Source organism: Leucopleurus acutus (assembly GCF_964270905.1).
Source record: "Leucopleurus acutus genome assembly, chromosome: 16".
Taxonomy (NCBI): domain Eukaryota; kingdom Metazoa; phylum Chordata; class Mammalia; order Artiodactyla; family Delphinidae; genus Leucopleurus; species Leucopleurus acutus.
The window spans coordinates 61,539,296-61,553,593 of NC_139158.1; the positions used below are offsets into that span (position 1 = coordinate 61,539,296).

The following is a 14,298-nucleotide window of genomic DNA, read 5'->3' on the forward strand; positions in this document are numbered from 1 at the left end:
GGTTGTTACTGTCTGCCCTATACTCATCATCCCCTTGGATGCTAAAGATGTCTGGATTCCAGTTCTTCAAGCTCTCTCCTACCCCTTCCCAATCAAACAGGTTCACAACTTCCAAACACATCATTCAGAAGTTTTTAATAAACAACTTCATTATAAAAACTTTTTTTTGAAAATGTAATTCTGCAAAACATTGAAAAATCTACTTTAACAAAGATAGGCCCTGTGCATTTTCTAATGGCACTTATATTTTACAATTAAAAACCTTGTTTTATATAAAGCCAAAAATACTCCAAGAGGTTATTCACTGTGTTTACAAAGTGCTAGAAGGTTTTGTCTTGTATTTTTCTCTCTTTAAATAATCTGGCGTTCCGAAAGAGTGGCTCCAAAGCCTTGACCACTGGGAAGGAGGGAGGGAGGTGTATGAGAAGTGGTGTTTCAGGAGTTCTAGTGCCAAACAGTAGGAGGTGGAGAGGTGCACTATGGGGAGAACCCGCTAAGGAAGGAAGCTCACACCCGAAGAAACTGAACTGGAATGCTTCTTCCAAACCCCTCCATAGAGGCACTAGATTATGATGGTGGATCCTTCTCCTGTCACACCAGTACACCCCTTTCCCTCGCCACAGACCCTACTCTCCAGTGGTGAGGTTACAGCCAATTCCTTCCACAGCAGGTTCAGAGTTCCAGGAGAGGCCAGGGTGGGGTCCCAGAGGAATCTGGATTTTTCTGGCCAACACCTGCCTAAGGCAAAGTTTCTTATTACATAAATATCCTTGTTAAAAAGCAAAATATTGATCCTGTACAATATAAACTGTTAAAAAAAATCGTGCTTAAAAACAGCTCCTAGATAAAGAGGAGGTGGAGAGAGGGTGGAGAAAACAGCTACCAAAAAGAAGGGGGGTGGGGACTTAAAGGGCTACTAGGGGAAAGTTTAGGGCAGTGAGAGAATTTCAACTTAGGACAATATCTACGAGCAAAAGAAGTAATCACACCTGCTTCCCAGATTTCCATTAACAAAATGCCATTGTAAAAGGGTGAGGGAAAAAACCTCATTGTTATTCCTTTCCTTACCTCTCACATCTCTTAAGATGTGCACAGATCCTCTGAGCTGACACAACTGGGCATGCTATCCCCTGGCCCCCAGGACTGCACTCAACCCTGACCAGCTACTGTGCAGAGGGGGAGTTGCCTGCCACTGTTCAAGGCAGCTCATGCTGACAGAGGTTGGAGGTGGTGGGGGAAGGGAACATCACCCCTTTTCCTGGTCCCCGTTTGGTCTCTGCTAACATGCCGTGGCTCCTGTCCTGGGCAGAAACCCCTAGGCTCTCACGGCCTCAGTAAGGGTACTGAAGTGGGTTTGGTACTGAGTAGGATAAAGCTATTCTTATCCTTTGAACAACCAGGCCAATATGGACTTTTTTCTTTTTTTAAATTTTGGGGAGGTTTAAGAAATGGCTGGGTGTCTATGGTCCAAAAAAAAAAAAAAAAGGTGAAGGCAAATGTTCCTCTGCACCAGCAAAGTTCACAGTGATAGGAAAATTCCTTGTGGGTGGGAAGGGCATTGAAGGAAGAAGAAAAGAGGAACAGGACGGAAGGAAGAAGTGAGGGGAGGAGGGGCAAGGCCCCAGTTACAAGGTTTTAAATAGTTGCTTTGCCTGTCCTATGAGTTTCCCAGCATCACTAATGGGGGAGAGTATTCAAGGAAGGGACAGGAAAGAGCAAAGAGGAGGCGACTTCTAACAGCCCAAGACTTTATATTCTGTGGCCAGAGGCCCATTTGCCTCTGTAAACGAAAGATGCAGGGAAGGTGGCAGGGAGGGGTGAAGGTTGCTGGGTCTAGTGATGAAGATCAGAGACGACAAGGAGAATGGCAGCAGAGTCCTGTTTGGATCCTCACATACCATTTCCTATACACGAGTCCCAATAACATGCACAGCATGCAGGAGGTGGCTGCGTACCAAGGGGACGCTTTTAAAAGTAAACCTTAATTAGTCCCTGGGACTCACTGAAACTAATTTTTAGAAGCAAATCACCTACTCTGATTCTAATCTTGCCAGACACCTTTATATCTGGTTTTGTCTTTTTTTTTTTAAAAGGTATCCCAAACTAGCCTGCCTAAATTAAAACATGCTTATTCACTCCACATTGCTTCCAATCAAGGGCCAGGGAGCTACATTATAAGGCTTTCACCTCAAAGGAAGAGTACTGGCCTGGGCTGAAGCAGAAGCCTGGGTCTTGCACCTGCTCAGTTCCTGATGATAAACCAAAGTGATTTCTAGACAGAAGGGGGAGGGGGGGAGGACTGGGAAGAGGCTGAGGCAGTTCCTCGGTAGTTTGTCCTGAAACCCTAGTGGAGAAGCCAGTATGAGGCACCTGCTGAGAGAAGTGCCCAGAAACTGCTGGCTGCATCTGTAGGAGTTAACAGTAAAGAGGTAGGAGTGTGTTTCTGAATCAGAGTGGAAGTGTCTCAAGAGGGCCCCACACTGGTGGTCCCTGAGCTGCCTCCCTTCCACGAGTGGGAAGAGCGAAGCCCATGCAGAACTGAGATGAAGCAGGGATGGGGTTCAGCTGGGCAAGAGCTGTGCTATCTGTGGCAGGGAGCCCCACAAGTCAGAAGAGAAGAACTAATCATTTGTTGCAAGAAACTTGCTGAGTACTGGGGGCAAAAGTGAGAGGGGCCACAAAAGGAAGATGGAAGTTCTTTGATGGAGAGCAGAGAAGCCTAGGCACAGTGGGCCTGAGTCCACGGGACTGCAAAGTGGGAGAGAGGAGGAACACTGTAGAGAAGAAAAAAGTTTGGTATGGGAGGCAATGATGTACACCCAGAGATTAGGACTCAACTATCTGCCCAGTCCTAACTTTCTGAAAACTCTTCTTCCAACAATTCCACAACTTCCTGGAAAAGAGACAGGAGAGAGACAAATGAGGTCTCACCCTCTCCTTTGCTATCCACACCAGCCTAGAACCGGAGTCCCTCATTCCAAGACTAATGATAAAAGCTCATGACATTCAGGGTGGGGATTAGAGAATTGGGGCGGGAGGTGATGGAAGTGGGCATGCCTTTCATTTCTTCCCCTCTCCAGTTCAAAAGGAGGATGAGGGGGTCATGATGTACTTGGAGAAAAACAGAATTGCAGACCTGTGAGAAAACCGCTCCAATCTTCTTGCCTGTCTCCTGTGGACTCTGCCGACGAAGGCAGGAACAGACACAGTCATGGAAGATGGCAGAGACTGAAGCAGTCCAAAGTCAGTTTATTTCCCCACAGGGGAAAAATATGACCTCAAGTGAAGAGAAGTCAGTGAGACCCGACTCCGCCTTGTAAACAGGGCTCCAGTTAACACCAGGTACCAAATGGTTCCGGCTGGTGCCAACTGGAATGGACTGGTGGGAATGGATTCACGGTGTGTAAACAATGTTCACTGCAATCATTCTAAGGCTATACAGCTCAGCAAGGGAGGTGAAATGGTGTGTCTGAGGCGACTGTGTAAACGGTACCGTTGCTGGAAAACACTGAAAATGGAGGTGCTAGGACAGGAGGGATGGAGGTGATGGGAAGAACAGAGGCCCTCTCTCCTGCCTGTTGGTTGGAAGCAGGCAATGGACCCGCTGCAGCAGGGCCTGACCAACTGCTGTGGGGTCTGCAGGCTGGGACCAGAAGACGGGCTTCTTGGACTATTTCTCTCGAGGTCATCCAAAGTAAAACCCTCTGTGTCTCCGAGACCTCTCCCTTCTCCAAAGAGAAGGAGGTTCTGATGCTTTGGAGAGGGAGAGGGCTAGGTGTGGCTCCCGATTCAGATTAAAAAAAAAAAAAGTAAAAATACCTGAAGTCCTATTGTATGAAATCTTTTCATGGGGTTGGGGCTCAAGGCTCCTCCTGGAACTGATCCTGGAGCCCAAGCCCCCAAACCAAGTGCTCCATACAGATACTGAAATTTTTCTTTTTGAACTCAGCTCTGAAAGCTCAGCTGCCTTCATGGGGGATGCATATGGGGTAGATACTGAGACTCCCTTACAGAGCCAAGACTGAGCTGAGGTCCTCCTTGGGGCTACTGGAATGCCTGGTGGAAACGAGGCAGGGTGGTGGTGCTCAGGCCAGAGGTGAAGACAGGAGGCAAGGAGTGCAGAGGCCCAAAGTTCAGCGGTCCTCCAGCTCCCGGGGAATCTTGAGGCTGAGCTTGCAAAGTGGTGAGCAGGGGCTGCGCCTCGGCCTGGGAGTAGCCCATGACCAGGCCTCCTGTGGCCCCGGGTGGGTTACATGGGGGCAGGTTGAGAGGAAGAAAGCCCAGTAAGTGGGAGAAGTCCACATTAGCAGCGCAGAGGGCCTCAGAGAGGTTGGCGGGGCTCTTGGTGAGCAGTGCTTCATCTAGGAGGGCCGCAGCTGCCGCCGGCTGAGGTGAGGCGGGCTGGGGTTCAGCGGATGAGAGAGACAGGCTTCCAGGAAGCTCCGCCAGAAAACTATCCACCTCCACTTTGGGCAATTTGTCGGGCAAGTATGAGGTAGATCCAAGCTGGTATTTTGGAGGAAGCTGAGCTGGGGAAGAGATAGGTGAGGACTCCAGAGGGTAGCTCATACCCATGGGCAGCGTGTTGTGCACCAGGGAGTGTGGCACACCCGCACTGGGCATGGTAGGGATGTGGGCACCATACATGCCCATGGGCAACATGCCAGGGAAGGCCTTGGCCCCCATCACGTCCCGAGAGGCCATGCACAGCACAGGGCTCAGCTCTTCCTTCACATTGACTGTGGAGCTGCAGCTGAGTAGGCCTAACATGTCCACTGGCTCTGTCTTGATCTTGAGCAGCTCTTGCGAGTGACTCTTCTTGACATGACGTGTCAGGTGGTCTTTGCGGCCAAATCGCTGGGCACAGTACTGGCACAGGAAGTCTTTCCGGCCTGTGTGGACCACCAGGTGCCGCCGCACATCCTTACGAGTATAAAACCGCCGGTCACAGTGGTCACAGGGGTGCTTCTTCTCCTTGGTGCCACCTGCTACCCGGCGTGAGTGGGCCTTCAGGTGCTCTAGCAGGGCCTGGGTACTCTCGAAGGTCTGCAGGCACACCTTGCAGCTGAGGTCACCACTGCTGGCGGCATGCATGGCCAGGTGGCGCCGGTAGCCCAGCTTTGTATTGTAATTCTTACCACACTCAGAACAGTGGAGGGCCTCTTTGTTGGGGTCATGGGTCTGCAGGTGGTTCCGCAGATGATCCTTGCGGTGAAACATCTTATCACAGTACATGCACTGGTGGGGTTTCTGGGCTGAGTGAGTGGCCATGTGCCTGGAGATAGGGATGGAGGACAGAGGAGAAAGAAATGAGATCACAAGGGCTGGCTAGACAACTGAGTTGTCCACTAACAGGCAACCAGACACAAAAACTATGGTACAGCCATGCAATGGAATGGAATACCATGCCAACTGTATTCTATAGATATCCCTGACCACCTGCAAAATCATGTACTGCTATTCTTTGCAGCACTGATTTTAGTGGCAAAAAATCAGGAACAATCTAAATGTCCATCAATAGGGAATTGATTAAGTTATTCTATGTCCATAAAATGACTCAACTTTTTTTTTTTTTCTGGCCATGAGGCTTGTGGGATCTTCGTTCCCCGATCAGGGATCGAACCTGGGTCCTCAGCAGTGAAAGCACAGAGTCCTAACCACTGGACCACCAGAGAATTCCCAACTCAACTTTTTAAAATAATAGCAGCTTTATACGTACCACAGGTAACAAGCTCCTAGATACACTTAAGTCAAAAAAAACCCATGAGACAGAATAGTGCCTGTGGAATGGTACTATACATATGAAAAGAGGGAAGATATATGTATGTTTGCTTGTATGAGCTTAAAATATTTCTGGAAGGCTACACAAGAAACTGACAACACTGGCTACCTATGGGGAGAAGAAATGGGCAGCTTTTATGGGTGTGATGGAGAATTTTCATTATATACCTTTTGAATTTTGAATGCATTTCCTTTGCAAAAAAAAAGTGTATTTATAAAAATTTAAATGACACAATAAAGGGAAAATGAAATGTATCTAAACTTCCTGATCTGGAACAATATCCGAAGATATAGGGAGCCAAGTCAAAAAAGGAAGTTCAGTATAGTGTGTGTAATACAATCCCCTGTGAAAATAAAGAAGGAAGGGAATACACGTTTGAATGTCTCAACAAGGACATACAAGAAACTGCCTTTGGGGAGGAGAACAGTGGCTTCAAGTGTGACAATTCATTTTTCACTGCATGTCCATTGGTACCATTTAAATTGTTTGCCACACAAAGCAGCAACATTTAATTTTAGCATATGTGCTGCCGAAGCGAGCACAGCAGCAACATTTAAAAACTTTTTTTTAGTGATCTGGCACCTCAGTGTCCCTTGGTTTGCTCCTGCTCCTTTCTGTCTGGAAAGCAGCTCAGAATCCAGGAACTGCAATCCAGAGCTCCATAGTACATTCAGAATCAACTCAGCAAGACTTTGGAGTCCCACGGTTTGCAAGCCCAGTGTGAGATGTGTGATTAACGTTGTTCTCCCTAAGAGGCTGAAGCACAGGGCAGCCCCACCCACCAGTGAGTAAGTGGCAGAGGCTGCATTTAAACACAGACCTTCTTGAGACCCAGGTTCACTTAGGTATGCCACTGCTGTCTCTAGCACAGCACCCAGTGATTCTTATCAATCGTACCCATTACCCTCATGCTATGTGTGAATGCTCACACCTATGAGGGTTACTATTAACCTCCTGTGACACAACTGGCATGAAAACATATGAGAGGGAGATGCTGAGTGATCCACAGTCTATTTCCCTCATTTTGAAGGTGAGGAAACAAAGGCCCAGAGAGGTTTAGTAATTCACCTAAAATACAGTGACTAAGGGTGGAGTCAAGGCTCCTGTCTCCTGGCCCAGGACCTTTCCTGTAGCCTCCCACTGACACTCAGACTGTCACTAAGAAAGTCTAAGAGGACAGCCCCAACTGGAATTCACCTAAGACAGAGGAGCACACAGAATCAAAGCATTCCTGAGGACAACAGAACTGTCATGAGGGCAATCCTGGCCACACGCTACCCTGTTACCTGTTTTAGTTCCTTCCTATCAACTGTTTTCCAGACAAGGAACTGAGGCTTTCTGTGGTCATCTTGTCCTTGTATTTACTCATTTACTGTCTGTCCCTGCTATTAGACAGTAAACTCAAGGAGGGCCAGCACCCCCATCTGTCTGGCTCACTATTTTGTCCGTATCACTGAACACTGTGCCTGGTATGTGGCAGGAGATCAATAAATAATAGTCAAGAGATGAATGACTGTGCATCAGGGAAGTCTACATTATTGGTAAAGGGCATGTTCATGGTCCTCTGACAGAAAGGCAAGGATAAAATCAAAATTATGTCCGAGCGGGCCCCCCTCCCTTCAAAGCTGCTCTGTCATTATCTGCTTTACACCAGGGCTTTCACATTCCATTTCACTTTAAGTAGGGGTTCTTGGGCTTAGAAGTTTCAGGAAATCTTCCAACCCAGAGGACACCAGGGACTCTACAGAGACATAAGTAATCATCTGAGTGGCATGCTAGTTCAGTAGAAGAGGCACTGCAGGACCTAAGAAGCTATAGACCTTGGGTAAGTTACTTCTCCACTCTGAGCCTGCACTTTAAAATTTACAGATTGGACCTGAGGGTCTCCTTTTCCTTCTTAACTTCTAAAACTGATTCCTAATTTGGGGCTAATATTCTGACCATTACCCGACACAGGTGGGGAAAGTAGCACAGGCGTGCCTCAGAGATATTGCAGGTTTGGTCCCAGACCACTGCGATAAAGTGAACATCACAATAGTAGGGGTCACATGAATTTTTTGGTTTCCTAGTGCATATAAAAGTTATGTTTACACTATACTGTGGTCTATTAAGTGTGCAATAGCATTATGTCTAAAAAACCAATGTATACACTTAATTAAAAAATACTTTATTGCTAAAAAATGCTAGCTATCATCTGAGCCTTCAGCAAACTATAATCTTTTTTTGTGAGAATTACCAAAACATGACACAGAGACACGAAGTGAGCAAATGTTGTTGGAAAACCGGTCCAACTTTCTTGACTGAGAGTTGCCACAAACCTTCAATTTGTAAAAATCGCAGTATCTGAGAAGTACAATAAAGTGAAGTGCAATACAATGAGGTATACCTGTATTGAAAAAAAAATTCTATCTAGTTTGTTCGTGGCTACCTGATATTGTACCCATCAGATTCTAGTGTTTGAATAAAAAATACCACCATTATTTTTCAGTGAGTGACCTCAAACGGCTGACGTTCAGGGTACACTTATGGGACAAATTAACCTCTACTCTTCTGCCACAGATAAAGTCCCACACTCAGTGGAGTCTCTCTGGCTTTATCCTCTGGAAACCCCAGGGCAGGAAGAAGTATGGGAGTATCACCTACCTATACAGCTTGTACTTGGAGGCAAACGCCTTGCCACAGTGCAGCTGAGGGCAGCTATACGGTCTCTGCTCTGGATGGGGGAGGCTCTGAGGCCTCAGCTTCTCCCCATTTGAGAAGGGTGTCCCCGAGATTTCACATTGGCACTTCACTTGACTCTCCGCCTCCCGGCCCCGAGGCCTGGGAACTAGTTTCCAGCCCACTTCCTCCTCCTGCTTTGCATCTTGAATCCAGGGGGGTACGCTGGTGAAAAATGTGGTCATGGCAAGGCTAATGGCGAAGGGCCATGTTATTGAGAAAGCCTCCCCATCAGCTCCACAGGGCTCTGTGCTCTGTCACAGCCTCCAACGCAGCCTTCAGAAAACAATCTCTTCACCTGAAACATCAGAACACCTGGTGTTAGGGAGCCCAATACCATGAAAACATGGGCTCTGGAGGCAGAGAGATCCCCGTTCCATCCCAGCCCTTCCACTTAGAAGCCATGTGACTTTCAGCCAATTACTTACTTCCCTGAGCTGTTCCCTCATTTACAAAATGGGCTTAATAATCTCCTACATCATAAGGATCTTTTGAGGATTAAATGAGATAATAAATACAAAGCATTCAGCAGAAGGCTGGGCACCTAGTGCTTAGTGGTAACTATTATTACAAGTACCACCTAGGCTAATAGGAAAACAGGATAATCAGAGGAAGTAAAAGCCCTAAACTCCAGACTTTCCCTTCTAGCTTCACTTTTACATCCTTTCCACTAAATTTAGAAATAGCAGCACCTCCTCCTCCTCTTCACCCTACCTCCTCCTCACTTTCTACAATTCTCCTCATAGAGGTGCTAAGGAGCAATAAAATGCCCAAAAGGCATCAGAGGAGAAAAAAGAAGCCATTACTTAGGAAATTTACACCCTGGAGAGTCAGCCCCTGCGCCAGATGTGTTCCTTAGCAGATGTGTTTCTTAGCAGCATATCAACATCAAGAGGTTCTGTCTGAGGAAGGCAACAGCAAACTCAGCATTTCCACTAAACCAGTACTGGTCCTGTCCCGCCCTCAACCACCACTCTGGGTCTCTTGGTCTCAGGGCCCAAACCATACTTCTTTAGCAAAGTCCGTTGAACACGCAAGGTGTTGAGTGGTGCTGAGGGTCCCAAAGACCCTCATAGAACACGTGCATGTCTCCATTATGAGCAAGTAACACATCTGCATTAGAACTTAGACGCCATCACCAAACTCTGATTCTTTGAGAGTTCAGATCACATCTCTTTCATCTCCACACACCTAGCACCTAGAAACGGACTTTCAACTTTCTTTTAGATGAGTAAATCAGTCATTGAATGCAAGTGGATTCTTATTGGCTAACATGCTCAGGAAGTTCTGGTTTAAACTGAGTTCCAAAGTGGGGAGCCAATATCTTGAAGTCTGATGCTTTCTACTGGGTTGTGGAGTGGGGCCGGGGAGCAAAGGTGACACAACTTCTTTCCTGACTCAACTCAGAGGAAGAGAGAAAGGGCATTACCGTACTGATTCTCAAAAGGGGGACAACAGAGCCACATTCACACTCACAAGCTCATCACACGAGATTACCAACCCCAATGCAACTTGCTATAACAGGGGGATTTCCTTTGAAGAGGTCATGCCAAAATTTGGTCATGAGGCTTTTCCATGTGAAGGGAGCAAAAGGGGTATCTGGGGATTGTCCATGAGAATCTGGGGAGGGCTCCAATTGCACAAACTAGCTGTGGGCCAAAGAATGCTTGCTCAGCTCATTAGCACCTGCTGCTTACAGTGACCATTCAACCAACAGGCTGGCCGTGAACGAGATGATGGGATCAGCGGGTTTATGCCCGAGAGAGCTTTGCTCATCATTAACATAAGCTACGTCCTGTTCAGGAACCATTCCTCTTGTTGAAGAAACACTGCAATGTAATATGATAAACATCTCCCTATCACGAGTGGAGATTTGCCTAGAAAGATCTGCACAAAGGTGGCTGCATTTTGCGTGAGTCATGTGTTAGCACTAAAAACTAGTCCCACTTGAGCCTTCGAGTCATCATGGCATATTTGCCTGCTTCACGATAAACCTCAAAGGCCTCTGATGTCTGGCTTTCATCGTTTAAGTCCCCTCCTTCTTCCAAAGGGTGGAATTACCTGTTTATAATACCAGTGATTACTAGGCAGCTTGGAATTGGGTAGTGAGCGAGCACGAATTTGAACATCTAGTTTGAAGGGAATTTCCCCCACCTTCAAAGTCAAATTCTGCCCCACCCCCCGTCAATATGTGAAATCATGCACCTCAGCCTCTGGAAAGTTGGGAATGGCAGCCAGAGGGAAGCAAGTCACATCACTCTGGCTGATGTGAGAGAGGAGCCTAGCTTTGGAAATTCCACACAAACTCAGAAAGAGAACAGTATGTCCCCCACCTCCCACACGTCCACCTCATCTGTTCTCCCGAACAAGCACAAACAAGACACAGCAGTTTAGTATGCTGCTGCTGGAAGAGTAATGGGCTTCTAGGAAAGAGGTTGATGGTGTCTAAGAAGAGCTCTCAAGGTTGTACTGATAGAACCAAAGAAGGAAGGCAGCAGCCATGTGCTTGCCTTGATTTGCACTTAATGGGGCTATGGCTTTAGTGTTACCTTAGGAACCCTTCTGGAAATCTAGTTTTTCTCCCTCTGTCCCTTGTCTGAAAACTCCTTTCATCCAGGAAGATTCCTGGGCCTCTCCCACATTATCCGAAGGCCTATTCCTTCAGACATCTTCCTCTGCAAAACTGAAAAAATTCTGCTTCTCTTTCAAAGCTGCTCTTCTGGTCTCATACTCTAACCTTAACAACTACAGAAGCTGACAGAACCTGTTCCCATAAAACAAACACAATCAATCCCTCCCAGTTACTGGTGTAACTCGGTATATTTTCATCCTAAGATTCCTTCTGGAGTCTGATATGAAGAGGGAGGTATTGTGGAAAGAACCTTGGACTTGCTATCAGAAGACTGCCAGTTACTGGCTGTGAAACCATGGGCAGGTTATGTAGTTTCTCTGAACCTCAGTTTCCTCAATTTCTAAAATAGACATTTGTTCTCCTTACCTATAAAATTCTCATGGAAGATTCAGTGAAACACTCTTGAAATGTCTGACATAAAACGTGTAAATACAAACAGTGCTGTCTCTGAGGTCTAAATTGTGTCTCCCTCTTTTCCGCACGGGGCCTGAATAGTACTACTTTTTTTTCCTCCCTAGATGAGTCTTCTCAGGCCTCAGAGTGAGTTTCCTTCCCTTCCCAACATCTCCCCAGAATGCAGCCTTCCCCTTTTCCCGCACAATTAACCCTCAGCACATCCCCCGGAGCCAGTCCCCCTTACTTTATCTTCCTCCAGCACCATATCCTGGGCCAGAGTTCCCTCACTGTAGGAATCTCCTCTGTTATTAAGGCCCCATACCCCAAATACAAATGCTTGCTAAAAACTCTGTATGGCCCTCTTTGGAAGCCTTTAAAAGAGACAAATCGCTTCCTCGTCTGTCTGTCCTCTGTTGTGTGCCACGATGCCTGCTGCCCTCTGATGAAACTATAGTTTTTATGGTGTTACATCATCTCTATAGAGACTGCGTTCTTTCTCCATTATTAGCCTGTTTCCTCATCTGTAAAACTAAAAATACTTACCTCACAGGCTTGTTGTAAGGATTATTTTAGTCAGGTATGCAAAGGACTCAGCACAGGGCTTGGCTTGCTCTAAGTACCCAACAAAAGGCAGCTATTATCTTTGCCTTTGTATAGAGTTGCATGTTCCCACCTTCTGCTGCCACAGTTGAATTCTCTCAAACCTCCCCCCAAAACTGTTGAGAAATAGCGCCCCTGCACCAAGGAAAGGGTTAATCTGTAAGTGTTCTTAACTAGAGAGACCCACAGAGGATTAACAGCTCCACTTCAGTGACTACCCTAAAATAGCTTTTATCCCTGCTGCCCAAGAGCTACTTGGGGATCTGAAGAACTCAATTCAACACCTGCCGAGGAGGAAACACACCCAGGAACTTTCCTTGCAGTGGACACAATCTTCCCTTAAGCAGAACCCAAAATAGCAACTGGGAAATTATAAATAGACTTAGAGATAAAAAACAGGTCCTGACTGGGCATCAGAAACAAATCCAAAAGACACACTGACTGACTGGAGAACAGTGAGAAGGAAAGGGGGAAATGGGTATAGCTGCCCCCCCCCCAACAAAACACACACACAAACACACATACACTCCAGAGTGGGGGGGAGAATTAAATTACAGCGAGGCTGGAGCGTCTCAATGACTTGCATCATTCCAGGAGACATCAAACAGGATTAACAGGGGCTGCTAGTTCTTCTATCGGTGTAGATGGACCCTTTTTGGAGTCCTTTTGATTCATGATTTCCTCTGATTCCCGCTGCCTCCCACTCCTAAGGAGGCCTTGAGCAAATGGCTGCAATTCACAACAGCCCCATTTTCACCAAGAGGAAACCTGATTAGACACCCCCCCCCCCCAATCCCGTGGCCTCACCTTGGGCGGGAGGGTTAGCAACCCCAGGCGAGACTCTTTCAGAGTCCCAGGCAGACAGGTGGGAAAACACACAGGCCAGGTCACAGGAACACTTGCTGGTGAAAGTACCAACTCCCCACACCCGATGTCCCCTTATCTTGCACCTTACAAGTCCCTTTCCCCCACCGAGATGGGGCCAGGACAGGATTTGCAGGGGATAGCCTGTCTTCTGGTTCGTTTCTAGACCACCATACTGCATGGGGGGAAAGGTTAAACGCCCCTGGGCTGGGAGGGCTGGGGGTAGACGGCTGCGGGACCAGGGACAGAAATTCAGGAAGAAGTCTGGAGGTCTCAGGAATGGAAGGGAGGGAGGAGCAAGTTATCTCGATCCCTAAGAGACCCCCACCCCACCCTCCGCAAAGAAAGAGAGACGGTGGGGGGTGGGGGATGGATTACATGGGATGGAGGGTTAAAGGGGCTGAAGATAAAAGCGAATTCCCTGAATTTCAAGAGTCTCAAAATGGTACCGGGTGGAAACTGTCTAGAGTTTGGGAGTACGATCGCCGAGGAGGGAACTATAGGTAGAAATTATTTGGGTTCCCCAGAACCAAATAATCGGGGGAAGCCTCAAAAGGGGTTATGTGGTTCTGGGAAATGAAACAGAGGAGAAAGAGCGATTTGGAGCAGGAAAGGGGGTTATGTGGGTCCGGGTAGGCGTGTCTGAGAGGAGAGAGCAGGTGCAGCTTATCTGCGTCCCCCAGACCCGGGTCCCTGGTAAGGTCAGCAGCGCGTTATCTGGGTTTCCAGGGAGCCTGCGGGATCGGGAGTGGGGACCCCCCCCAGGGCTGAGGCTCCAGGTCTCGGAAGGGAGGGGGCCAGTGGGGTTTCTTCAGGTCCCCCAGACCCAGGTATCGGGTCCGGGGAAAGTTTTCGTCACCCTGGGGCCTATCTGGGCCGGGCTGGCGCAGAGGGGGCCTCGGGTCGGGGGTGTGGGCGACCGTGCTGAGGGGCCAGAGATGAGGGGCGCTGCCACTCCGGGCGCCGGACGCGCGGGTGCAGCGAGACTGCCTCCCGCCCCGCTCCCCGCCGTCCCCCGGGGCCCTCGCCCACACTCACCGCGCTCCGGGCCCCGCGCTGCGGGCCGGGCCGCGCTCGGGCTCCGCCAGGCCCGCTCAGGCCCCGGTAGTGGCGGCGGTCGGGCCATTGTGCGGTGCATTCTGGGAGCCGCACGAGCGGGCGTTCTGCCCGTGGAGGGGGCGGTGCCGCGGGCTCTCTATGGTCCCGCCTGCCCGCCGGCTAGAGCGGCCGGAGCGGCGCGCGGGCGGCGCGCGGGGGCTGACGGGAGCGGGGCGGACGCTCGCGCCCTTCCTTCCCTCCCCGCCTC

The 14,298-nt window shown here is 48.5% G+C and overlaps 1 protein-coding gene across 1 annotated transcript; it reads right to left on the reverse strand.

Annotated features, from left to right (window-relative positions):
- Nucleotides 1-4,023: 4,023 nt before the first annotated feature.
- PLAGL2 (PLAG1 like zinc finger 2) lies at nt 4,024-14,125 on the reverse strand. Its single transcript, XM_082856361.1, has 3 exons — nt 14,031-14,125; nt 8,426-8,798; nt 4,024-5,275 (listed from the first exon to the last, which is right to left on the reverse strand). The coding sequence occupies exons 2-3, from the start codon at nt 8,683-8,685 to the stop codon at nt 4,045-4,047; spliced, it is 1,491 nt and encodes a 496-aa protein (XP_082712487.1). The 5' UTR covers nt 8,686-8,798; nt 14,031-14,125; the 3' UTR covers nt 4,024-4,044.
- Between the last annotated feature and the right edge of the window lie 173 nt (nt 14,126-14,298).